This window comes from Sus scrofa, chromosome 9, assembly GCF_054392235.1.
Source record: "Sus scrofa isolate SSC_HxYL_T2T_F1_AM1 chromosome 9, Sscrofa_HxYL_maternal_Yorkshire_Landrace_v2.0, whole genome shotgun sequence".
Classification (NCBI taxonomy): Eukaryota; Metazoa; Chordata; class Mammalia; order Artiodactyla; family Suidae; genus Sus; species Sus scrofa.
The window spans coordinates 41044755-41069856 of record NC_139391.1 but is presented as its reverse complement, the minus strand read 5'-3'; the positions used below and the strand labels follow the sequence as shown (position 1 = coordinate 41069856).

The 25102-nt window shown below is 50.8% G+C and overlaps 1 protein-coding gene across 40 annotated transcripts in view; it reads right to left on the bottom strand.

Annotated features, from left to right (window-relative positions):
• The window catches only part of NCAM1 (neural cell adhesion molecule 1), a 330666-nt gene that overhangs the window by 5644 nt on the left and 299920 nt on the right, over positions 1 to 25102 (bottom strand). For 14 of the 40 annotated variants that reach the window (XR_014815270.1, XR_014815264.1, XR_014815275.1 and 11 more), the window contains 3 exons: positions 14414 to 14538; positions 10348 to 10528; positions 397 to 604 (listed from right to left, as the gene is read on the bottom strand). Coding sequence is in view for 23 of the 40 variants with exons in the window: in XM_021062794.2 (XP_020918453.1) it covers positions 397 to 604; positions 10348 to 10528; positions 14414 to 14538 (514 nt within the window). In the remaining 17 variants the exon portion in view is untranslated. Of the gene's footprint in view, positions 1 to 396; positions 605 to 5344; positions 7704 to 10347; positions 10529 to 14413; positions 14539 to 25102 lie in introns of those variants that run through there. The other 26 variants (XR_014815267.1, XR_014815265.1, XR_014815276.1 and 23 more) reach the window with 3 other exon arrangements.

The window sequence follows — 25102 nt, the reverse complement described above, 5'->3', positions numbered from 1 at the left end:
TTGCTCACCGCGGTGCCCTAGTGCCCGGGAATGGTGCCTGGCCCCCAGGAGCCGCTCCATAAATATCTGCTGAATGTTGTGCGAATGAATGGCAGCAAGGCAGGTGTGTCTGTCACATGCTGACCCCTCCGTGGCAGCTTCCCTTCAGGCTTATTCTGACAGTTCCCCTCATTTTGACCTACGTGGGGATTTTCAAACTTCCATGAGATTCTAGATGTGAGGTTGGGCCCAAGAGTCTGCTTTTTAAACAGACGCCCCTGAAGATGATGCTTTGAGAAACATTTCTCTGAAGCTCTGTTCCCCGGGGGTTCCCAATGGGGAAGCTGAGGTGGCTCCGTGGCTGGCCCGGGTGGGGGCAGAGCCGGGTGCTCAGCGGCGGTGGGCGTCTGCACTCACGAGAAGGCGGCTTTGCCCTCCTCCATGTCCTTGCCCTTGGCTCCGGGCCCGGCTTTTCCACACAGGTTGACGGCAATGCACATGAGCAGGCCACACTTGTTCAGGAAGTAGCAGGTGACATCCACAGCCACCAGGAGCAGGACGAAGGTGACGACAAGGATGCCCACGATGGCGCCAGTGCTCAGACCTGAGGTGGGGCTGCCGTTGGCTTGGGTGGGAGGGAGAGAGGGGTGGCAGCGGTTAGTGCACAGAGATGCCGACATGGACCTGCCGAGCAGCAGCCCTGGAGGTGGGGCAGAGCCCACGGGCCAGTCATGGCATTTGAGTTCAAAGTGACACTTTCCCTTGGGGCCTGTCCACCCCAGGGGTTGAGACAACAGGGTCTCTTTATCGTCAGGAGAGAGAGAGGGCAGCCTCATCTCACAGACCAAGGGATAGGGGCACAAGGTACCCAGCGGGCAGGATAGGAGCACAGACTGGGTGCTGTGCCTCCACTCCTGTTCTCAATCCCCACTCAGCTGGTCTCCCCATGAGTTGGCAGAGACAGGGTCCCAGACAGGGCCGCAGAGGTTCCCAGGGCTTTCTCTGGCCTTGTGGTGACGTCAGGCACAACAGGATGCCTGCTGCCTCTCTGCCCTTCCTCTCCCCCTCTTTAGGGACCCCTCCAGCGGATCCCGACTTTGGAGGGCATCCTTTTTCACCATGCCAGGAAGACCGTTGAAGCCCATTTACGGGAGGCAGGGATGCTTCTCCAGGTCTGGTGGGCAAGGTGGAAGGTCTGGGAATACTTACCAGCTGGGAGCCAGGCACACCTGCATCAGACTTCAGGAAACCCAGCAGACTCACCCAGAGATGCACCCCTGCACAGCAGGCTCACTCACACAGGACACATGCCCACCGCACACGGACACACACTCTCATGTTTGAGCAGCACCCAGCACCCCTGCTCTGGCTGGACTCACTCAAATGACTGAACCTCTGTGTCTTACTCCCTGGGGTCCATCTAGAACCTCCCAGCCCATTAACTGAATCACAGAAGGATCCCCGGCTCAACTCCATAGCGCCCCCTTGTGACTGATGGTAGCCAACTGCAGTGGAGCAGCTGACCACCTGGCGCTGGCGCTGGGACACAAGGGTTGTGCGGCAGGCAACAAGGACCCCCAAGGAATTCTGCGGAAGCTAGTGTGGAAACTCTGACCCCTGATTGAAAAATGGCCACTCTGCTTCATCTTTCTTCTTCTGGGAGGACAGGGTTCCAGAAGGGGTGGCCCCTTCCCACCACCAGACCTTGTCTGAAGCTTTCTGTGTCCTTTGGGCCCACTGTTGACAGGAGGCAGGAACTGTGGCCACCACAACTGGGTGCCCTGTGCCTTTGCTGAGTCCAGGCCAGTCCAGACACCTGCTGGTCACATTGCATGCCAGATAATGGAAGGGACATGTAACTTAAGTGACAAGCATGGGCCATATACTCTCTCTATGTGATTTGCATTCTTGCTGAGGCCTCTGTGTGCCTCAGGGGCCCTGCTCAGACAAGGCAGGGCTCCAACAGCTGTCCTATTCCAGTGGCCCTTATTTCTAACATCAATTCAGGGTACAGGCCACTGGCCAAAAGGTAAGAACCGACCACTCTCAACCTAATTCCTGGCACCCAGACTGCAGCGGGCCTGCGCTGCAGGAGCCTCCCAGGAGCTGGAATGTTTTGGGCTCCCCTGGGACCTTGGTCTTACCTGGGGCCCCTCTACCTCAGGCCCTCTGGATGGTCCCTTTCAACCCCACACTGAAGAGCCACCCTGTTCCCCAGGAAGGCCCCAGATTGGCAACAGGATTTGTGCTCAGAAGACCCAGCTCTGTCCGTCTGTCTCCGGGCTTTAGAAACCAGCCACAGGCCCCTGAGGTCAGCTAGAGCCGGTCCACACTCCTTCCCTCTGTGCTGTTCATATTCCACTCAGAACAGCAAAGAAACACAGGCCTTCCTGACCCTCAGCATCCCAAAGCTGTTTCCCTGAAGAGAGAAGAAATACGGCCTTGGGCTTCCTCGCCATCTCAAGACATGGGGCTGGAAGCCCCCTGGGTCTCCTGACATCCATACCCAGTAGGTGTTAAGTGTCTACTTCCTCAACAAGGAAGGTATTTTTGTGGGGGAAGAACATCTGTAATTTTGGGCTCAATGGCCCCAACACCAGGTTCTGAGGTGTGCACATAAATATGGTTTTATAGTATAATCGTGTCTCTAAGGAAGAAAAATAAAACACGGCGAAGCCACTCTGTGCGGGAGAGGCGGCCGTTACCCACTGTGCTCTGGGCTCAGTAGACCCGCCAGAGAGCAGAACAGTTTCCAAAGGCCAAGGCCAACACCATGAGCAAGCTCAGGAAAGGCCGTGATACAAAACGGAAGGTAGGGCCGTGGTCTTCTCTCTCATTTGATATAAAGTTCACATCTTTCCCCTGGTCTTGAAGGCCTGACCTGTGCTATGGACACTCCGGCTCCTCTGCCCGGCAAAATGCAGGGCACAGGGGCCCTGCCTCCCCTGCCTGTGCCCCGGCCAGGAGGGCCTCCTCTCTGTTTGCCCAACATGCCCAGCCCGTGCCTGGAACGCTCCATCCCCGCCACCTCGAGGGTGGCTCCTTGCTGTCCTGCAGCCTCAGCTCCAATGTCACCTTCTTGGAGACGTTCCCTTCTCCCCCGCCCTGATCTCTTATCGACTCAGGCAGCTCGACCCAGGATCTGCCACATCTCCCTGTTTTACTCTCTTCTTACCGCCATCTGCGCGTTCTGTTCAAGGACATGCTCTTGATCCGGCTGCCCCTCCCTCTAGGACACCCTAGCGGGCCCCTGGTCTATCTCTCGTCTCCCCAGCATCTAGGACAACCCAACTTATAAAACGTGTTCACAGAGTATTTACTGAGCAGATGCCCAGTGCTTAGCCTGGAGATGAGAACACTGTCTCCGAGTATGTAAAGCTATGTCATGAGAAGGAAGAAGCATGCTTCAGGGTCACCCGTGGACGGAAACTATGGGGCTGGGAGGCCACCTTCAGCTCATGTGAGACAGAACTCACAAACAAGAGCTGTGCACACGTGGTGTGAGCTGCCTGGGAAGATAAGCTCCCTGTCACCGGAGACATTCAAGCAGAGGTTGGGAAACCCCTTGGCCAGAATGTTGTAATGCTCTGGACCAGGTTCCTGCACCAGGCCTGGGGACAGAGGCTGTCTTCAAGTCCTCGCCAACTGTAAGAGCCTGTCCTTGCCCTTGAGACAGCCTATCGTCCCCAGCGCTTGGCAGAGACCTGAACATCCATCTCCTCCACAGTGTGTGCTGAGCAGGATTTTGCCGGCAAGACCGAAACACTTGAGAGGTCCCGTCTTTATACACTGATGCTTGTGGTTTTCTCTTTAGCTGAAGAATAACTACCTTTTAGCATAATGTTTCTCCACCTGCAGCAGAATTCCCAGGCTGCTTTGTTAAGAATTCAGATTCTAGGGCTCCCCTCATTCCACTGAGTCAGCATCTCTGGGGGTGAGGCTCAGGCTCAGGATCTGATGGGGTTTGCATCCCAGAGTTTGAAGACCACTGTGTCTAGGTTTTCGGCAAAAAATCACAGCTGTTCCTATGACTGGCTCACCACTGGAGGATGAGCTGTGTCATTTTACCTAGTGGCCTTGACCTAACTGATATTACTTGATGGATGGAGAGAGATCAAGGATTTATCCCCAAGGAAACGGGAACCCCCCCCCCCCCGACCCGAGGTTCAGCACTAAGAGTCTAGACTTCCAGAGGAAGTGAGATGCCCCTCAAGCTGGAGAAAGGATATGTGTAGCTTTTATAAAAAAAAACTGTAAATAGAGGAAACACGGGGAAGCAAATGAAAGGGTAGCCAAGTCAAGCCAAGGTTCCTTACCGCCTCTCGGTGGCCGTTATAGAATCGTTTAGTCTGGGACACCAGAGGACAAAGGAATCTCCTGCATCTCGGTTAACATTTTACAAAAGGAAGACGAAAACTTCTGGGGCCTATCTCTGCAAGCCCTTCCTCCCCACTTCTCCTGGCTACCCCGTCTGTGCACCTGCACACAAACAGTGCTTTTGGGGAGCAGTTCCTCCACAACCTCCAGGCCCAGAGCGGCCCTGAACCGTGAGGCTATGAAGCCGAGGCTGCCCATCTTCTGCGGTTCCTGGTGAGGGAGGGCTTGGCAGTGGACAGGGACCCAGCTTGCCCAGGGGTGAGCCCCGTGTGTCTGTGCTCTTAAACGCCTCCACATGGGGAGACGGTCTCACACCTTATAGGTGTCCGAGTGGCCTAAGTCACTGTGCCACGGACGTCAGTGCAGAAGTGCCCTCTTCCTCCCGTCACTCTCAGAACCATTCAGCTGTGGTTCTGGGTCACTCACGAACCCTGCCCTCGTCTGCTTGCTCCTTCCCAGAAGCTGCCGAACGGAGGGCTGGTCTCAGGGGCTTTCTGGAGACATCGGCCAACTCAGAGTGATTGGAAACAGAATGGGGTTTGCCCATGAGAACCTTCTCCTGGGTTCTATCACCAGGTGCCCCCCCTGTGCAGCCCCTGCTAGGAAGGTGTAAAGGGAGCCGTGAGCTCAGGAGAACTCGCAACAGAGCTGTATCTCGAGTGGCCCGGGTTGCGCCCCTGACCCCAAGGTGATCCTCTCCTGGTTCTGCAAAGGCACTTTCCCTCCGTCATCTGCTGGGCTGGTCCAAGGAGACAGTGACCCATAGCAGCTCTGAGGTGAGCCGAGGAATCCACCTGCTCCCCATGAGGAAGTAAAAGCGGGTCTTGGGGCTGGAATGCCACTCAGCAGGCCACAAGGCTGGGGCACCATTTCAACGGCTCTCTGGGGTGAGTAGAGTAACACGGGCACCAGCGAGATGGCGGGAAAAGGGCTCTTGTCACTGTGTAGGATACACAACGCTCAAATAAAATCCAAACACGCCGGTGGGTTCGCATGAACTGTTATTTCCTTTAATAACGCGAAAGGTGTCAACTGCATAAAGGCCTCGCTGATTATCTACACAACCACGTTAGCATTCTTATTAGTAGAGAAACCTGATCCGAAACCTGCTGTATAAATAGTTCAACAATGAGCAGAGAAGCCCTGGGGCATGTGGAGCCCAGGCGAGCTGACGGGACTCTGGGGCTGGGCCGCTGAGCTGGGCCTGTCTTAGGGGCTCGGGCGGCCGGGGGCTGCCAATACCGGGAGGCCTCTGGGTCTGGTGGGGGTGGGTTTCTAAAGGGCATCCTTATACACCCCGGGCCTGTCTGAATAAGCCCAGTGCGATGACCCCAATGTTGCTTTCGTGGAGGCCTGCCTGGCCCAGGCTGTGTGAAGGGCCAGGGTCACGGATGGCAGGCCTCCCTGTGTGTACTTTGGACCAGATCCCCAGGGTCCCTTCAGAAACACTGACACTGGCTCTCATCTATAGGCCCAGGGCCGGGGCCGGGGGTGGGGCAGGGCAGACCCCTGAGATGGGCCCTCCTGGGTGAATATGTGACTTCTGCCTAAGTTGAGATCAAGAAGCCAGGAGGACAGGGAGGGGTCACCTGCGCGAGGAGCGTCTCCCCCGCCCCCAACCCTCCCGACAGCCCTGGGATCCTCACCCCAGGCCTGCAGGCGCCACGTGCCTCTTTCAGTGCTCTGCTTGGTGCCTAAGAGCCCTGCCTGCTCCTGCTGCCCTGGAGTGAAGGGAGGTCAGGGCCCCCAGTGGGAGATGTCCCTGGGGCGGGGGGTGGAGGCCGATGGCACTGGGGTGAGAAGCACTACCCAAGCTGAGCTGTCGGATGGCACGCGGCCTCGGGTATCTATACATGACCCTCTAAACTGCCAGCTCTGGGGACACGGGCCTGTGCCCACTGACATGGGTCTGTGCCCACTGACACAGGCAGCTTCGTCCTGCAGACAACAGGATCCTGGGGATTCCCAGAGAGAAGGGCTAGTCTTTGAACATGAAGACATAATGACAGAACCACAAAATAAAAAAACCAAAAGAACAAAAATCAAACTTCTGCGGAGATGCTGAGAGAAGAGATATGCGGAATGGTATGTGACCACAAAGGGGCGAGGGAGTTTTTATTCAGCAGAAGGTCCCCACCCACCTCCCCCGAGCACAGACACTGACCCTGCTGAGCAGGAGTCACCTGAGGCTCCAGGGGGACTTAAACACTGCAGGAGCAGCAGGCTTCCAACAGAGTTTTAAAAATGTCACCGAAGCCACTGACGGACAGGGGTCAGGCACTCAGGTAGAGCCACAGGCTCGCTGGGTGCCAATGTATAGGCACCCCAGGCTGGCCCCATTTTCCGCTCTGCTGAGCATGCTTGGGGAGGAGGTGTAACTCACGCCAGGCTCACAGTGGGTGCTTCCAAGCTGGGGGGCTGAGGCTTAGGCAATGACGTGGGTCACAGTTGGACCCCATCTGTCAAGACACGAGGTCTGTGGCTGATCTGCAGCCGTGCAGTGGTATCACCCCCACCAGGAGGTGCTGGGTCCCCCTGTGGGACCTTCCAGAGCCCACAGGAGCTGAGCACATCAGAGGTTGGCCCTGCTCACAGAGCCAGTGCAGGGTGCTGGTTATCCTGCTGGGGCCTAAGCGCCTCCCAGAATGTTGGATCAGCCCCAGAAAATACCCACGGAGTCCAATTTCTTCCGCTGCCTGGCCAACTCTGCCCATCACGTCAGCCAAGTGTTCCGGTGAATTGCAGCGGGAGTATTACCCCGGGCACTTAAATGCAAGCAAAGCCTACTACTCATCCAAGGGCAGAGGAGGGGCACGTGGTGATTTTAACAATCTGATGCGAGCTTTAGGGGGTACTTGGGAATCTTTCTCTGTGGCATCATTTTCAGGTAAGAACCAAAAATGCAACCAGTGCAGACGTGCAGAAACTTTTCTGCAAACCTAGCCTAAGGGGATTTTGTTCTAATACAGAGTGTTTAAAGAAAAGAACTCCCAGACATGTTTGTCCTGCCATGAAAGGGGGGGGGCAAATTCTTTATGAAATGGCACTAAAGTATCTTTGAATGGTCATATGTCTGGAGGTCTGGCCTTTTCTCATTGCCAGACCTTCCTCTTCCACAGAGAGCTTGGCAGTGTAGCCATGGCGGTCCTGACAGATTCTTTCAAAGGGGCCACTGATCATATCCTCAAAGGAACTGGGCTTATAAGCAAATTTGAATTTGTGTGTGTGTGTGTGTGTGTGTGTGTGTGTGTGTGTGTGTTCAAGTTCCTAACAGAGCAAAAGAAGAGTCACTGCAGAGAAAAGCAATGAGACAAACGTGTAGGACGCGGAGGAGCCTCCTAAGGTCGCTGCAGGTGCCAAGCAATGGATCCCCAGAGACAATACGGTTGTTTAAAAACAAATGTGGCAGTGGGGGTGTCCCAGTGACGTCCGAGGTGATATGTGTGACGACAGACACAGGAAGGGGAGGGAGGGGGGAGGAAAGAGACAGAAACAGAGAAAAAAAATAGATAAAAAGAAAAAAAAATTAGGTCAAATATAGAAAATGCAAGAATCAAAGGTTAATTCAACTTTGTAAATTAAACTGACAAAAGTTAGGGAAGAGTTCAGTGCGGTACTGTTACCATCAGGCCAGTTCCGAAGCTCAGCAAGCCCAGAAGCAGCACAGCAGGATGAATTCGGGGGTTAGGGGTCAGCGAGCAAATGAAATTAAAGTGAGAGAACAGAAGCCTCCACAGTCCGACACGAGAGCCTGATCAGGAAAGTGTTACCTTTAATAAGGGGGGGGGGTCCTCTAAGATATGGTCAAGGAGCCCCCACAGCTGTCTAGTCTCCAGAGCTTTTTACACGTGGGGACAGAGATGCCTCTGATCGCTGCACTGTATGTTGTGAAGTGTGCACAGGGATGGGCTGCCGTTGCAGCAACAGCTCAGACTCTTCTTCCTGTCGCACAGCCCCCACCCGCAGTGCTGTTAGAATCTAGTTCTGCACCTCTCACCTCCCCCACCCGCTGACTACACAGCTCCACCACGAACGCCCACCTCGTCATTCAGGTCTTATCGAAGGTCCCGAGACAACGGCCAGAGCAGTCCAACCAAGCTACCTCCTTCTAAGACCTGGGTGGCACAGCCCGGAGCCCTCGTGGGCGACTCCCAACCCTGTTGGATAACCGGGCGCCTGAGAAATTAACAAGAAGGACTCTGACAACTCTAGTGGGTGGGACTTGGGGGTGGGGCAGAGGGGACAGACTGGTCTTCACAGAATTTCTGTATCTGACACACAGCAGCCCCAACTTCTCCAACCCCAGAAGCTGATGCCACTGGCGGTACCCAGCCTGATGCTGCTGGTGGCACCCAGCCTGATGCCATTGGTGGTACCCATGCCACTGGCCATATCCAGCCTGTGAAAGCAGCATGTCTGAATGGCCACCTACGGAGTCTTACCAGGGGAAACGGATGCCAGCAGGAATCCGGCTCACTGCAAATGAATCACTCATACCTCCCACCCCTCCCCCAGCTCCTAAGTGCTCCATGAAGGCCAAGCACCTCTGGACACTCACACAAGACTGTCGATCAGAGAAAACCCGACCCAAGCGTGCCGAGAACGTAGGGGGCAGAGGACAGACAGGGCCACCTCCATTCGGACGGCCTATGAAGCAGTGAGGTGGATATCTCTTGCAGCCACCCCAGATGCCCGGGCTTCACCACTGACCACGTGACCAGAGCCTGTAGAGACAGCCTCATCCTACCCTGTGCCAAGGGGCCTCCCTGCCAGTGCACAGAGTGGAGTCGGGGACCAGACACTTCTGATCTATGCCACCAGCTTCTGGGGGCCCCCCCACACGTCTCTCAGACACACACATTCACGTACGGCCAACCATCAGGAACCACTGGCTGATCTCATTTTGTTGCTGCTCAACTAACCCACGTGCACACACACACAGCCCTGCATCACAAGAGCCCACGTCCTTTCTGGCCTCTCTCCTGCTGGGAGGAGCAATCGTGACGACTGAGTGGGAGCCAGGGGGGCAGCACTGCAGAGGGACAGGCACCAGGGGGCCAGAGCAAAGCCCTTGGGAGGTGGGAGTGTTTTCCAGCCATACTTGGGCACAGTGGAGAGTTTACAAGGCCCCCTCTACTAGGCTGCAGCTGTGTTTTCTATGCCCGGCCCTCCTGCCTGTGGTTGGTCTCTGGCTGTCTGGAAAAGCAGGGAGGGAAGATGCAAATCTCTTTCTGCTTGGAGGGATCTGGTCAATGAGGAGACTGGCCATCAGCAGCCAGGTAGCTGGGCCGGACAGCAGACCTCTCACTTCATTCCCACACTGAGTTGGTCCTGGATCCCTAGAGACTGCAGCTCCTAGGAGATGGCTCCCATCCTGGCCTGGAGCAGATGCGCTGCCTTCCATGGATGGGAGTTTTCAGCATCTACTTTCTCCACTTGTTCTGTCTCAAGTGGCTCAATTTCATCTTTGTTTCAATTGTGAGACCCTTGGCAGAGAGGATTTTTAAGTAACTGGGCACCATCTGTCCCTTCTCTTGGGGAAGAGAAGAGATTTGGCCCACGGTTGTGCAGATAAGCAAGCGTCAGCTAGAAAGCGCTTAAAACAGTTATGTGGTCCTTGTATGAAACGGCAGAGAGCAGATAAGGTCTCAGAAAAGGACCCTTCCTCTGCCAGCATCCAAAGCCTGGCTGGAGCTCGGGCCTTTCCTCGCTGAGAGGTCCCATGGGCTGGCTGACCATGAGTCCTCCGAGGTGAAGGACATAGGACCTCCGCCCAGGATGCTTGGCCAAGCCTTCTCAGGGGGGTCGGTCCATCTCAACCTACCGCACAGCTAGCTGGTAGGAAGCAAAACTAAGCTTTGCACGGGCAACCGATCATGAGGATGGCTGGAAGCAAGCGAGTTGTCAGGGGGCTGTTCAGGCACATTAGGAGGTGCGGCACTTGTGCATTAATTCCAAGCGGGAAACTCACAGAAAGCAGAGGCGTCGTACCTGGGATGGCCGTGGGCTGCGCTGAGGTCCTGAACACGAAGTGAGCCGCCTTGGACTTCCCCTGCTGGTTCTCAGCCACCACGTAGACCTCGTACTCAGCATTCCAGTCCAGGGACTTGAGCATGACGTGGTCACTGCCAGAGGGGAGCCTGATCTCTGGTTTCCACTCGGAGGAGAGCTTCTGGGAGAAACGGGCCAGAAAGACACAAGACACCAGAAAGCTTTAGATGGGACAGCTCGTAAGACCAGCTCACGAGAGGAACGTTAAGGGAGTTAATAACTATTGGTGCCAAACAAAAAGAAAAACCAACCACAGGACGTGGTCTTGATTCTCTACCAGCCGGAAAAACCCTAGGGTAAATGATCCCGCAGGTCAGGAGGTCAACCTTGTGTGTTAGTAAATACAATCAGCGACAGACTGTCAGTGAGGCCCGGGGCCAACACTTCAAGCCCCTGTCCCTCACTCAGAGGGCACGCAGGGACCCGAGCACCACCCCCGCCCCACACTCTGGAATCTCAGGCTGACCTCAAAGGGTAATGAAACATCAATGTTTCTTGTCCTGTTTCAGAACGTTGCTCACATGCGGGCAGGGGACCCACCTCCTCGACGTGGGAACATGGCAGCGATTCTACTTTGATTATGAACAGAAAGCATCATTTACTGAGCACCCACTACAAGCCAGGCCTGGAACTAAAGGCTTTCTGCACATGTTCTCCCTATTTCCCCACAACAGGCCTGCGAGGGCTGCGGCCAGGCCCTTACACCAACTGATGCTGCAGAAAGGAGAAGTCAGGTGACTTCCCCAAGCCTCACGGGCAGCCAAGCTGGGACCAAGGGCACCTGGGCCTGAGGCTGTGATCTTTCCTGAATTGGACTTTTCATGCAGTGTAACCTGGTCTCTAAGACTGGAGCTGGAAGCATCGCAGGTGTGATGTCCACTGCCAGGCCCAAGGCTGGGTGCCTGGTGCTCACGAGACACACTCAGCTCAGCAGAGCACTGCCCGGGGCATAATTTCAGGCATGCACCTGGAGTTACAGGTGCCCCTCTTTCTCAAAGGTTCTTCCTGGTTCTGCCTGACACATCTTTACCCATGAGTTTGTTCTGGGATGGGGGGGAACTTATCAATTTATCAGGCCCCAGCGGGTGACCACTTTCCTCACTCAGCTGCTGTGGGAGGAGGTCTGACGCCTTCCTGAGAAATCCCCAGAAGCTTTCCCAGGGGCACAGCGCCCCCGCCCCCCCTTTTACAATCTTTGGCCTTTTCACCAGCCACCTGAGAGGTGTGTGCTGGGCACACAAGAGGACTTGACACATGTCTGCTGAACGATGGCGCTGCTCTGAGAAGAGCAGGACATGCCAGCGGTGTCACCTGGGAGGTGGTCTAGCCTGTGGCTCAGGTTGGAGGAAGAGTCACATTACAGGAAAGCCAGCCGTCTTCCCAGCAAATGCTCTGTAGCAGCCGGAGAGATGCCTTTAGGAATGTGACAGCAAGTGTGTCATGCCATGACCAGCGTGGGAAACGCCGGGAGGGGACTGCTGGTTTCCTCAGTGTTTAGCCAGAAGCTGGGCTATGTGTGCTCTGAGTTATTAGCTCGTGCGAATGTCAGTGTGTGGCTGGTTTTAATTCAAAACAAAGAAACTCAGCTGTTTGCCTTTTGTCTTCTTTCTCTGAAGGGCTTCTTTCCTTGGCAAATGTTATTACCAAAGACAGAGCCAGAATATAAAGCAAACATTATATATATTACATAATATATATTAATAATGGATAATGATAGTAATATTTAGCAAATATTAGGATTTTGAGATGGAAGAGAGAACTGCTACGGTTATCTGAGTTAAACATAGCTCAGTGTTTTGTCCCAGTTGTCTCTTTAAAAAATTTTTATTTATTTATTTATTTATTTTTGTCTTTTTAGGGCTGCAGGGACCCAAGTACCACCCTCACCCCTCACGATACAGTCTAGAATCTCAGGGTGACCTTGGAGGTTGACCTGGCACACGGAGGTTCCCAGGCTAGGGGTTGAACCGGAGCAACAGCTGCCAGCCTGTGCCATAGCCACAGCAACGCCAGATCCGAGCTGCGTCTATGACCTACACCACAGCACCTGGCAATGCCAGATTCTTCACCCACTGAGCGAGGCCTGGGATTAAACCTGCGTCCTCATGGATGCTAGTCAGATTCATTTCTGTTAAGCCATGATGGGAACTCCTTTTTAAAAAAGTTTTTGTAGTTAGATAGAGCTGATGTGCGATGTTGTGTCAATTTCTAGTTGTCTTTTTAAGGCAGACCTGCCTGGCTCCACAGTGGCTCTTCTGGAACCTGTGAGGTGGCCTCGTCCCAGAGGTATTTCCAGCCCCAGCCTGCGCTGCAGGACTGGTGATCACAGTGACCACGTAGAGTATTCCAAGCATCAGGCACACTGCAGCTCCTCTGCTTATGACTCATCTTTACAACAGCCAACCCCATCTTACCAGTGGGGAAATGGAGGTTATGGAATATTGCGTGACTTATTCGGGTCACACGCTGCTAAGTGGTAAAGCTGGAATTGGACCCCGTGTCTGTCCGGACCACATCAGGATAACGGTGGCGAGAGCCACCCCCCTACCACACTGTCCACTTCCGGTGGGTGCTGTGGGGCCACCTGCCGAATCCTTGCATCCTACTCCACAGTGGGGGAGCCATAGCGACTTCTCGGACAGGGACGGTGGTGTCTCTGGGCTGGGCCTTAGGGAAGTCAACTGAGGCTCCTCCTCCTGGGTCAGGCTCATGCCTGGCTTCGCAGTGAAGTAGGAGAGGGCTGAGTGGATGGACAGGGCAGCCCGCCAGCTGAGAAGTGTGCCCGGGAGGGCTCTGTGCTGGCCTGACCCTCCGTACGCCTAGCCAGGTAACGGCTCCCACAATGGGGGCTGAAGAAAATGTGGGGGGGGAAGGGGGGGAGTAAGTCAGCTCCCTGGGAAATTCTTTCTTGGGGGGCTATTTGAAGAAAGAAAACTCTTCTCCGAGTTATTCTTTTCTACTGGTGAGAATCCTACCAAGAGGCTAGTTCTGATGCTCAAACACTGCCTCTTACTCTCTCAGCAACTGGCTGTGGTTGGCAAAGGCAAAGCATCATTCTAAAACCAAAAAAGCTGCTGTCCAGCACTGGGAACTATATGTAGTCACTTATGATGGAGCACGATGGGGGCTAATGTGAGAAAAAGAATGTATATATATGTGCGTGTGTGACTGGGTCACTTTGCTGTAAAACTGACAGAACACTGTAAACCAACTATAATGGAAAAAATAAAAATCATTTAAATTGTGACAATGAAATAAAATAAAACCCCAAAAGGGGGGTGAGCCTCAGTTTAGGGGTATGGGATGACAGGTGAAATGAAATCTTAGCTGGGTGGTGAGCAAGCCAGGAAGAGGCTTAGGGCCAAGTTCACTGGAGAGGATTATAATAGCTCAGGTGGGCTGCACGAGCACTGGTGGGTGGGTGGTGGGTGGGGGAAGGAGCATGGTTTGGGATCTGAGGCCGCCCAGGTGGGAGCTAGGAGCCCAGTCTCTTCCGTCAGACGGCCCTAGATTCAAAACCCTGGCTGCCTGGCTGTGCGAGTCAGGTGGTGCCTGACTGCCTACGTCTCCCTTAACTTCCTCTGTAAAGTGGGGATAAACCTTAAGACCAACTTTGTAGGGTTCTTGGGAGAGAAAATGCCCGTGATCACAGTGCCTGGCCCATAATACACACTTTACCCAAGTGTGATGATTAGATCTCAGTACGTTATTTGCAAAACATACGGGGTGATGGCAAAATCACATTGTAGACAAATTCAAGAAGAAGGAGAACCAGTCACAGTATGGGTTTATCATCACCAAACTCATTTTAGAAGTTATAATACTGTCTCGGTGTGGACGTGACCTAAAGGCTATAGGTCCATCTTGGAATTTAAAACCCTGACCGGGGACCATGGGCCACCTGCCCCATGCAAAGGCTGCCCCTGTCCCCCCACCAGACTTTGCATGCTGTTCCCCCAACAAGGTGGGCATCAGGGCTGCGTGAAGACCGGAAGAAGCCACTCACCGCTCGGTATTTGACCAGGTAGTGTCTGATGGGGGAGCCGCCGTCGTCCTGCTTGATTAGGTTCACCTTAATGGAGTTGCCGTCTTCTCCCATCTGCCCTTCGAGCTTAGGTGCGCTGGGTTCCCCTGAAACAGCCAGGTAATTCGCATGACATTTTCGTCCACAAGGTGAAAATCCAATCCATCAGAATGGGGTATAGTGATGGGGTGGGGCTGGAATCTTTTCTCGCTTTCTTAGAAATTCAAATGGTTAAAAAGCAATAAATATACAACCTGGAATTCCAGTTATATGCCTCAGACTTCGCTCAAACTCAGAATGCCTTTCGGGAATGTTTTGGAAAACTATCATCCCTATGAGCAAAGTCCTTTAACCATTTTAGAGAGAGAGGCTTCCCTCCCCACACTGTCTCTCACTGGTGCTCGCCTTTTCTTTTAGCTGCTCTTACACCTGCAGATTTAACTTTGATGAACCTGATACATTTTGAGGAACAGCCTGAATAAGGGGAAAGCGTAAGCAGTTAAGCAGAAAGTTGACACCCATACAATAAGTTTTCAAAGCAGCCCAGTTTGTTTTCCCTGGATATGTGACTCATTTCAGGGGTCTGATCCCTAACGGGGGGTAGAATGATACTGCACTTGTGTGACCAGCTTTGACGAATTCAATTTTATTACTTCGATTCATTAAAATGACAACATTCCAGCTGTAATGAAGTAAAGCATGACTTGCCATAGGCAAGTTTCCCATAAGTATCCCGCATTTATGGCTCAACTGACTGAGTGATAATCCTTGGTACCTGCTATTAATGGAACGATCATTAAAGTCTTTTTATTTGCGAGGAGAGAGGGGGGAAATGTCTTTTGCATTTCTCAACAGAAAAAAGTCAATGCTCGTCTTTTGTCTTTTGGCAAGAGGACTGTGAATCCAAGGTCGAGAAGAAAGATGAGCTTGTGTGTGACAAACTACCAGGGCTGTGATGGTTCTTCAGTGAGATGCTGATTTACTTTAAGAGAAACTGTTTCATTAGTATATGTTGAAAGCGATGACATGAGAGACCATCTGTTATGACAAGTCAAAATGAAGATTTAAAACACCTGTGGGAACCCTGTACTTCCTGTGGGAACGATCCCTATGTCTCTTGCCTGACCTCAGACAGAAGATTTGGAGAACCTATAAAACGGTTACGTCTGGGTGGGTGGTCCTGGCCTGTTCTCTGGAGGACAGACCTCACAGACATGGGTCAGAGGAGCCAGGGAAGGCTTATCACCAGGCTTTGGACCTCATCACCCACACACCTACCGTTGGCCACTTAGGAGAAGGCTGCTGGTAAGTAAGGTCAGTCCAGCCCCGCTCCTCACTCAGCTACTTCTGGACCCTCACAGTGGCTGAGTGTCCTGCTTCTCCCTTTGAGACGAGGAGGAACCAGAGAGCGACCAAGCTAGCCAGAGCCCTGCTATGCAGCCTGGGCCAGCAGCATGTACACCTGCTGGAAGCTCCATTAAGAGCATCATGAGGTCATCCGTGTGCACGCATACTAGTCACAGGGCCACCTAAATGCCGCAGAGGGAGGATGTGTAATCTTCATGTATTTAGGAAAAGTTGCACTTAATGCTTCCTCAATCAGAATTAAGGAAAAAGAAAAGTGAAAATAAAAGGATAAATGGGCTCCAGGCAAAAATCTGTCCTGTTTTTACACTACTATCTAGCCACTCGCATCAGCTGTTCAGTGGAAAACACTTAAAGAGATTTGGTTTAGATAATGTCAAGGTGTGTAAACGTTTCAAATTCTTTGGGGCCGTTCTTAGACAGGAACTCAATTACGCCTTATACCATTAGAAATACTCAGTGCTAAAAAGAAACTCAATGTGGAGTGTATTTAAGGATAGAGAAGGAGGTCTGTGATGACTCACCGATGCTGAACCATGGAATAGGAGATGCTAGAACTTCACCCATTCTATTGTCTCACTGCATTAGAGTGACCACCTCCTGCTTAGCCTGGGACTTTCCAGGTGTCACACGCTAAGTCCTTTACTCTGGGCAAACCCTTAGGCCCAGGCAAAATGGGAGGTTGGTGACTCTGGATGAATGAAGACATATTAATCATCCCAGCTATTGTATTCGGAACTGCAGCACTGCCTCTGGTTGATGGTCTCTTTGCCTGAAGAAGGAGGGATGGAGGTGGCGTCAGTGGCCCTTCCAACACACCCACCAGGCAAGGACCTGGTCCTTCCCCCAAGGCCTCCTAGGAAGGGAAATTGAGATTCTTCCACAGAGGTTGCTCTGCCTGCAATCTCCTTTTCTATTCTCTCTCAGATTGGAGCAATGTGGGTTTCCACGGCTGAATCAATACCACAAACACTGAACTTGGGGGGAGTGTCTACTCAGAAGAGGGGTCTTCTCGGATGCTGTGAGGATCCCTTTAGAGCTGCAAGCTCAGGATGCCACAGAGAGCCCAGAGGGTCTGGTGCCTTGGCTGTCACTGCCTCAAGCTCCACATGGCAAAGTCTCAGGTGCTCCCTAGGGCTCCTTCTCACTCTCACTTCACCGTGACACTGACAGGCACGGTGCTGGGATGTACTATCAAGAACACCCTGGCTACTTTCATGACGCTGTTAAACACAGAACACCTAATCCAGGATGTTCCGTCAATTTTAGGGAGATGCCTCCCAGGATCGACTATTCCATATCCCTTTGGCACAGAGTTGCCCCCTTCTTTTTTAAAAAAATAATTTTAAAAACATTATCTCAAACAAAGCCCTGTCTTTGAAAAGACCCTAAGTGTCTTCAAAGACACATGAACAAAAATCTCACCAAGAAATCCTTGTGGAAACCTCCTGTTCTGATGAAGATAACTCCCCTATCTTTGGATGTGTTTCAGAAAAAATATAGTGGGAATCACATAAAAACCACTAAAAATTAAACCACAGTTAGAACACAGTTCTAACCTTTACAGGGTTAGGACACTACAATTTGCTATCATTTTATCAGACTATCATGTGACTCTAATAATGTAATGCATTCTCATAGAATTTAGAGCATTTTAATTTAATTTTTTGTCTTTTGTCTTTTCTAGGGTCGCACCCACAGCATATGGAGGTTCCCAGGCTAGGGGTCTAATTGGAGCTGTAGCCACCAGCCTATGCCACAGCCACAGCAACACAGGATCTGAGCAATGCTGGATCCTTAATCTACTGAGTGAGGCCAGGGATCGAACCTGCAACCTCATGGTTCCTAGTCGGATTCGTTAACCACTGAGCCACAATGGGAACTCCATTAGAGCTTTTTATATTGTATCTTTTAGAGTTCTTTGAATAGGATTCATTCAACAAACACATATTCAGTACCTACCAAGTACCAGGTAGTCCATTAGGCATGAAAGTCTCAAAGGTGATTGAGACAAGGTTTTGTTTGCCAAATGAAAAACAAATGTAGTTATGATCAATTCTTTTAAAAGTGGGGCTGTTATAAGAAATGGAACCCTTTCTATGACAGTATTTCTAAAGGAAGATCCTACTCAGCTAACATCCTAGAGATTTTGGCCAATCTCATTGCTCTGCCAGTTGCTACAAGTACATAAAGATGTGGAAGGGACAATATTTGTTTAATCAATTGTCTCAGTCATCTTCAAATGTTTACTGGCGGCCTTTTAAAAATTTTTATTTTTTTTTTCTTTTAAAGATCAGACATGGAGTTAAAGAACTGATTTCCTAAGCCCTCTGCAAAAAAGAATGTTCCAGCCACGCCTGCCAAGGGAGGGGCTGAAGCTGAAGACAAGGGCCTGGCGTTCAGCAGGCTCACTGCTTTACTGAACCCATCAGGAGAGGAAATTCTTACAGGGTCCCCGCACGCACTCTGTGCTGAGATGGCTGCTCTGATGGAAACCATTATAGGTAATTTCAGCAAAACCAATATTGTAATTATTTGTAAATGTTGGTTTGCAATTCAACAGCAATCGGCAAGTTGTTCCAAGAGAACCCCTGTGGTTAATTATACCCTCTGAATTTAGCTTCAGCCATGAGTCAAAATTTTCCCCCCAAATATTTTATGTAAAGACTAAAACAGTGGTATTTGTAAAAATAAACCTGGTCAATAACAAACAAAGTATCAGGCAGTTCTGGTATTTTCTAGAAGAGTGTAAATCATGTATGTAAGAAAAAACAACAACACAAAAAAGAATGTACTAAAGAGACCACATACAGTCAAAAAATATTATTGGCAGGTCCTATAAATTCCCCTCAGAAACCCTAATTGAAATGTGTATTTCTGGCCACACAGATTGTAGGTTCTTCTTTGTAATTACTGTGCTACTGGGCCCTAAATTCGGAGTCAGCCTCATGTCTTTTCCCCTTGTCAGCAGAAGCCCTCGGATCAGAAAACTACTGCTGGAGATCTGATTTCCACAACAAAAATTCGAGCAAGCCCGGGCCTTGGGACGGCAATCGTGAATTCTGGAAGGAAGATGATAAAAAGCCCAACTACCAAGAGTTGTATGTTCTGGACTGAGACAGGCGGGACCTGGCTTCTGTCTTTACCCACTGCGTTCTCTCCCATCAGGATCCACCCAGGGTTTGGGGCATCTGAGAAGAAGCCAATGATAGATGCAGGGCTTGGATAAGAATCTTTTACCTTTACTCTCAAACAGGATTGCCTAGCATTATAAATACGGTTCATTTGGTTTATCCTAATGCCTGTTCCCCTTTACCGAGGATTTCTCATAAGCAATCTGAAATGGGTGTATGCCTTTTTGTTAGTTCGTTTAAAAAGTCCAAAATGCAGGATTTAGCTGTTGGGGTATGATGCCTATTTGATTTTTCCAATTCAGGAACATTTCAAAATTACACCAAGAGGTTAGATGTTTGATTGGCCCCTAGGAGACTGGCCAGTTCCCTAAAGGAGTCAGGATCTAGTTATTCAAGCGCTACTTCTCCTTCCTGAGGCCAACCTCTCAGCCCTAACATCAAACAAATGAATGTGATCTGCCTACACTCCTGGACCCTCAACTTCTCCCTGATGCTCCTTGGGCAGCCTCCCTGGCTATTCTATCCTGAGGCAGTTTTCCAAAAGCCCCCAAGAGCAGCCGACAGTGCATGGATGGGCATCAATGTGTCTTGAGCACTGCTCCCCCGAATCAGACCTTTGCGGTAAGGTGGATTTTTTTTTTTTTCTTTTTCTCCGGAGCACTTTCTTCATGGTGCTTAAGGAGTTGCTGTGGCCGTGTGACCTGCCTCTTTGCCATCCTCGTCCCTGGCTCCGGGGGAGGCTGGGGTACAGAATGAGCCAGCGTGGGCCTGGCCAGTTTCCCCCTTTCTACAGAACAAGGGTGCTTGACTTCCTGCAGCCAAGCTCACAGAGGCATCCAGTCCACAAATCCTTCCCAGCATCCGCTTTCTCAGGAATTATGACCCTAGATGTGTGCTGGGGGTGGGGCGGGGCGGGGGGAGCGGGGGAGGCATGGCAGCCTCAAGGACAAATTAAGCAGCAACAAATGAACTTTGACAGACCGAACCACAAAAATACCCGTTCCCTTCTCGTGGGTGTCATGAAAACACCCACAGACTAATTGATCAATTATCTTTGAATCATCATCCTAAAAAGAAAATACGACCACGAAGGTATGGCTTGTGGTTATGGGGCTGATCCAGGCTGAGGAAGTTAAAAGACAGAAATAACTGCTATCACCAACAATGAACTCGGCTCCTGCTGCCGAGGCCACGAGGGGGGTCCGTGCCCATCTCCAACACCATGTCATGGCCGATAGATTCGTGATGAAGAAGGATGAGGCTCCTGGGAGGCTTCAGCCCTCATCCTGGAAAACCCCAGGGACATGGACATGGTCCGAGGCTCCAGGTCCCTGTGCACAGGACTTGGGCAGATAACACATCACGGGGCCCCTTCACGCTAGCTTTCTACCCGGCTAAGCACCAGTGCAGGGAATCCTTAGGAGTAAAGGCCATCAGAGCGGAGCCCCTGGTGAAAAGTCTAGGTCGACCTGCCAGAGACGGTGGCAATCCAGACACACGGCTGTAAAAAATCAAGGAGGTGGTGGAAGGAGCGGTTAGTAATGTTTTCAATCTAAGAAGGAAGAGTGGGTGTTAAAGGGTTTAGTTCATCAGAATCAGCTTTTCCTAGTACGAGTCAGTGTCAGTAGCTAAAGAAAAAAAGACCATGATAAATGGGTGGGGAGGGATCCATGCTCAACCGTGCAGCACATGGACCGGGTGGGGCACAGGGGGTGTCTCGTCACACACATGCGGGCGGGGAGGGGAGTCCCATTTACACAGAGTCCTTGGCAGAGTCTGCGGAGGCGGCGACACCCTGGTGCTAGCAATAAACTTTGGTGTTGGGGGGCTCAGATGTTCACTTCGAGCAAACCCAGTCCTGTGTCCCTGGGCCAGGCGCCTGAGCTTCCTGGCCGTGGACCCCCGCCTGCAGAGCTCTGGGGGCTCAGGGACCAGGTGGCCCGGGTTGGGTGCCTGATGCCCGTGTTCCCTTTCTTCTTATGGATGGAAACTGAAGGTTCACGGAACAACCAGCGTACGCTGAACGCATCCTGGGCAATTTGGGAGGAGGGAGCAGGCAGGGGACAGGGAACAGGGGACTTCATCCACGGTGCGTGTACAATACTGCTCACTTCAACTCTCCTCATTAGATCCAACTCACCTGAAACCCTTACTAAGGCCCAGAGGAACCATCCCTAACTAAGCTTTATTTCTTTCTCCCCTCTAAACCTGATTTTCTCTGGCCTCTCCATTCCCTTCAATTTCATGATGAAAGGCCACTTCCTGCTGCTTGTGGCCCATCTGCGTAATAGCCTTCTGCCTATCCCTAGCAAATGGCAGGAGAGGGGTGGTTTGATGAGGGGGTTGATCATGCTTCAGAAGGCCACAGGCTCTCAGTGGTTTTTCACTACCGGCCACATTTTTCACTGACAGCCAGGACCACTGCCAAGGTGTGTTTCTAGGGCAACTGAGGGAGACGGCTTCAGATATTTCTCGCCTTGCTTAAGATGTCTGCAAGAGATGGGACCTCAGAGGTGTGAATTAGCTCCATTCTGAAGCTCAGCACTGCACAGAAATGACCAAACGGGGTCCAACTGGAGCTGCAGCTTCCAGCCTACACCACAGACACAGCAAAGCCAGATCCAATTTGCATCTTTGACCTACACCACAGCTCCCGGCAATGCTGTATTCTTAACCCACTGAGTGAGGCCAGGGATTGAACCCACATCCTCATGGATCCTAGTTGGGTTCATTAACTGCTGAGCCACAATAGGAACTCCCCAAGATGATTTTTTTAAAGCTGGGTCCAAGTTATTAGCACAACAGAGGTGCACTGCTTTGGGGAATATCCCTCCTTTATTTCATATGATGCAAGTTGTGTAAATATCTCCTGTTTTGGAAATGAGGAGCCTCCCATCCAAGACCCTGTCCAGGAGTCTGGCTGTAAATGGGACGAAAGTGGGGGGCAGGGGCCATGCCCAGAGGGCTGAGGTCCTCGGGGTGGCCCCTGTGGAGGGTGTGGGGCAGCACATCCAGGGCTCACACATGTGGGGGGCATGGCACACAGGACAGACCAGGGACAGAGCACATGCGAGACGAGCGGCCGATGGTTTTGTTTGTGTGGATGTCGCCCAATCAACTCTCAGAGAAGCGAGGTCGCTGGGGACCCCCCCTCGCATGCACAGGCGCCCTAGGGGGCAGTTACTGGTGTTAGTTCTGGTTCTGTGATCAGTGCAGCCCGTGTGTGTCTCAGGTTGTGTTGTGAGGTAAACACTTCCAGTTAAGACGGAATGGCATGCGTGTGACTCCCAGGACGGGTTTGAATGGGTGTTTGGTTTTACTGGGGGAAGCGATGAGCAGAGGCTTTCTTTCTCCTTCATGGTAAGTGAGACATGTTTCCCCAAGGCTGGGACAGTCACTATATGAACTAATTACTGTGTCACTCCTCTGTACGTGATTGGGCTACCGTGCTGTTTCCTTGGCTGCAGGGGTCAATCACGGGCTTCCGGACTGCACACAGACCTCCAGTCACGGGAACTGTTAAGTGACTTTGATTTTTCTTCCCTCCTGCCCCAGGGGTGGGGGTGAGGGGAGGGTCACTTGAAAAGTGACCCCTCGGCCATCACAGCCAAACTGCCCGAATTCTAAATCTCTCATTTCAGAACGTCTTCCATCTACAGGAATTTTGTGAAACACTCTCTTTGGTTTCGAGCATATGGAACCTCTGTGTTGGACACGTTTCCGTCTGTAGGGTGTTCAGGGCTCGGTTTTCACAGAAATGAGATGTTTTAGAGTAATGGTGGTGTCTAGAATGACCGGATGAAGTTAGAGAACAATATTATGGAGCTCATTTACAACACTGCTTGCTGGGAAATAATGTTTATGAACTACCTGGTAAAAATTCCAGGGTGCAAACTGGGCAGCAGTTAATGTGATCTTACTGTACATAGCAGTTTGCATGGCCCGACTTCTCGAAGCAAACTATTACACTGAAGGCTGTCATGGCATGAAACTGTCATGTCAGGCCCACGAAGGATGATGAATTCTGGTTGTGCACTGAGAATAAGAGGAAATCTCTCAAACGGCTTCACTTAAGAAATCGGAGATGGGAAGAAATGAGTGGGTCCTAGGTGCCAGGCCGTGGTCCCAGATTTATTTCACTAATCAGAACAAAGAGCTTTACCTTCTGTTCACCAGCGTGGACGACATCATCAGCACCATGCAAGCCACATGACAAAGTCACATGATACGCACGCACATGATTGGTTGAAAGGAAAGTGGAGGAGATCACATGGAAAATACAAAAAAATTAAAAACTGATGTAAACAATGGGCAGGGAGAAAAATCAACAACCAAATCACAGACTAAATAAAAGGAGAAATTAAATTAAATTAGCAGCACTTCTAGGAAACATTGGGAGGGCAGTAAAACCGCCCGGAAATAGAAGAATAATAAATCATAAGGAGCATTTGGTTAACAACACCAATAAGCATTAGCTTCAGCTGCAACATTGCATATTAATACCACATCAAGGAGCATGTACGCTTGGTTTGAAATGGGGAGGTGTCTCTGTCAGGACCCAGATGCCAAAGCCAATCCAGGAGACTGCTGAAGGAGAAGAAAAAGGCAAGTTATTCTTCACAGATTTCAGAACTGTCTCTGCATCCTTGGGAAACAAGGGTAATGAAACGGAACATGGTCATGAAGGAACAGCCCCGTGAGTTTTAAGGTGCAGACTGTGTGTCCTGTAAGAACAAAATATCACATGATGTTAAGAAAAGTCACGCTACGTTTCCTCTGGCACAGTGAGGAGGGGGCATGAGCTGAGTGAGCTTGGGAGGATGCAGGCCAGGGATCTTTTCTCACTTCCCTATTCATCTACCCTCATTATCCTAGAGGCTCCCATGAAATACCCAAGCTTGTTCTCTATATCTATAGGTCTGCTGCTTTTTTTGTTGTTATATTCACTAGTTGGTTGTATTTCTTATTTTTATTTTTTATCACTATTATTTTTAAGATTTGGTTTTTTTTTTTTTTTTGCTTTTTAGGGCTGCACCCATGGCATATGGAGGTTCCCAGGCTAGGGATCTAATCGGAGCCATAGCTGCCGGCCTACACCACAGCCACAGCAATGTCAGATCCTTAATCCACCAAGTGAGGCCAAGGATCGAACCCACAACCTCATGGTTCCTAGTTGGATTCGTTTCCATTGTGCCACGATGGGAACTCTGAGATTTTTATTTTCTCTATTATTGAATGACAATGTTCTGTCAGTTTCTGCCGTATAGCAAAGTGACCCATTATACATCTCTACATATTCTTTTTCCCACATTATCTTCTATCATGTTCCATCACAAGTGACTAGATATAGTTCCCTGTGCTATACAGCAAGCTCTCATGGCTTATCCACTCCAAATGCAATAGTTTGCATCTACTAACCCCAAACTCCCAATCCATCCTATTTTGTAGATTCCACTTATATGTAAGTGACATCACCCAGTCTTTCTCCGACTTATTTCCTATCTGACGTGGCATGATGGTTACCATTGGGGAGGAGGTACAAACTCTTAGGCATAAAATAAGCTACAAAGAAATATTGTACAACATAGGGAACATAGCCAATATTTTATAATAACTATAAATCAGGTATAGCCTTTGAAATTTGTGAATCACTTTATAGTACACCTGTAACCTATATAATATTGCACAGCAACTACCCTTCAATAAAAATAGAATAAAAAAAGGAAAGAGCCATGAAGTAGTATGATAACAATTCCAACAAAATAAAAAAACAAAAAACAAAAGAAGAGGCCAGTGAAGAGAGAGAATGAGTTTCCTTCTGGGGGTTGAGTCAACACTAAAAGGCAGAAACTGAACCTCTGGCTCAATGAGCTAAGAGTCTGATAGTAAACACAGGCTCTGGCATTTGCGGATATAGTTATGTCTTTAGACATGTGGCTGAACGGATAAGACAGGAACCTGATTTTTACAATGCAACCATGAGTTTTCTTGTTTGGATCTGCCTGTATCTCTTCTGTCCTACAGCATCGGACAAATGTTCTATTACAGCTGATTTGTTACCCAGTGAATGACCATGTCCTGCCAAAAGGCATTTGGGAGTGCCCACCTTAACTTCCACAGGCCAAGGGCGTTTTGATTACTGCTGGTTGGAGCTAAGAGGGAAGGAGGGCAA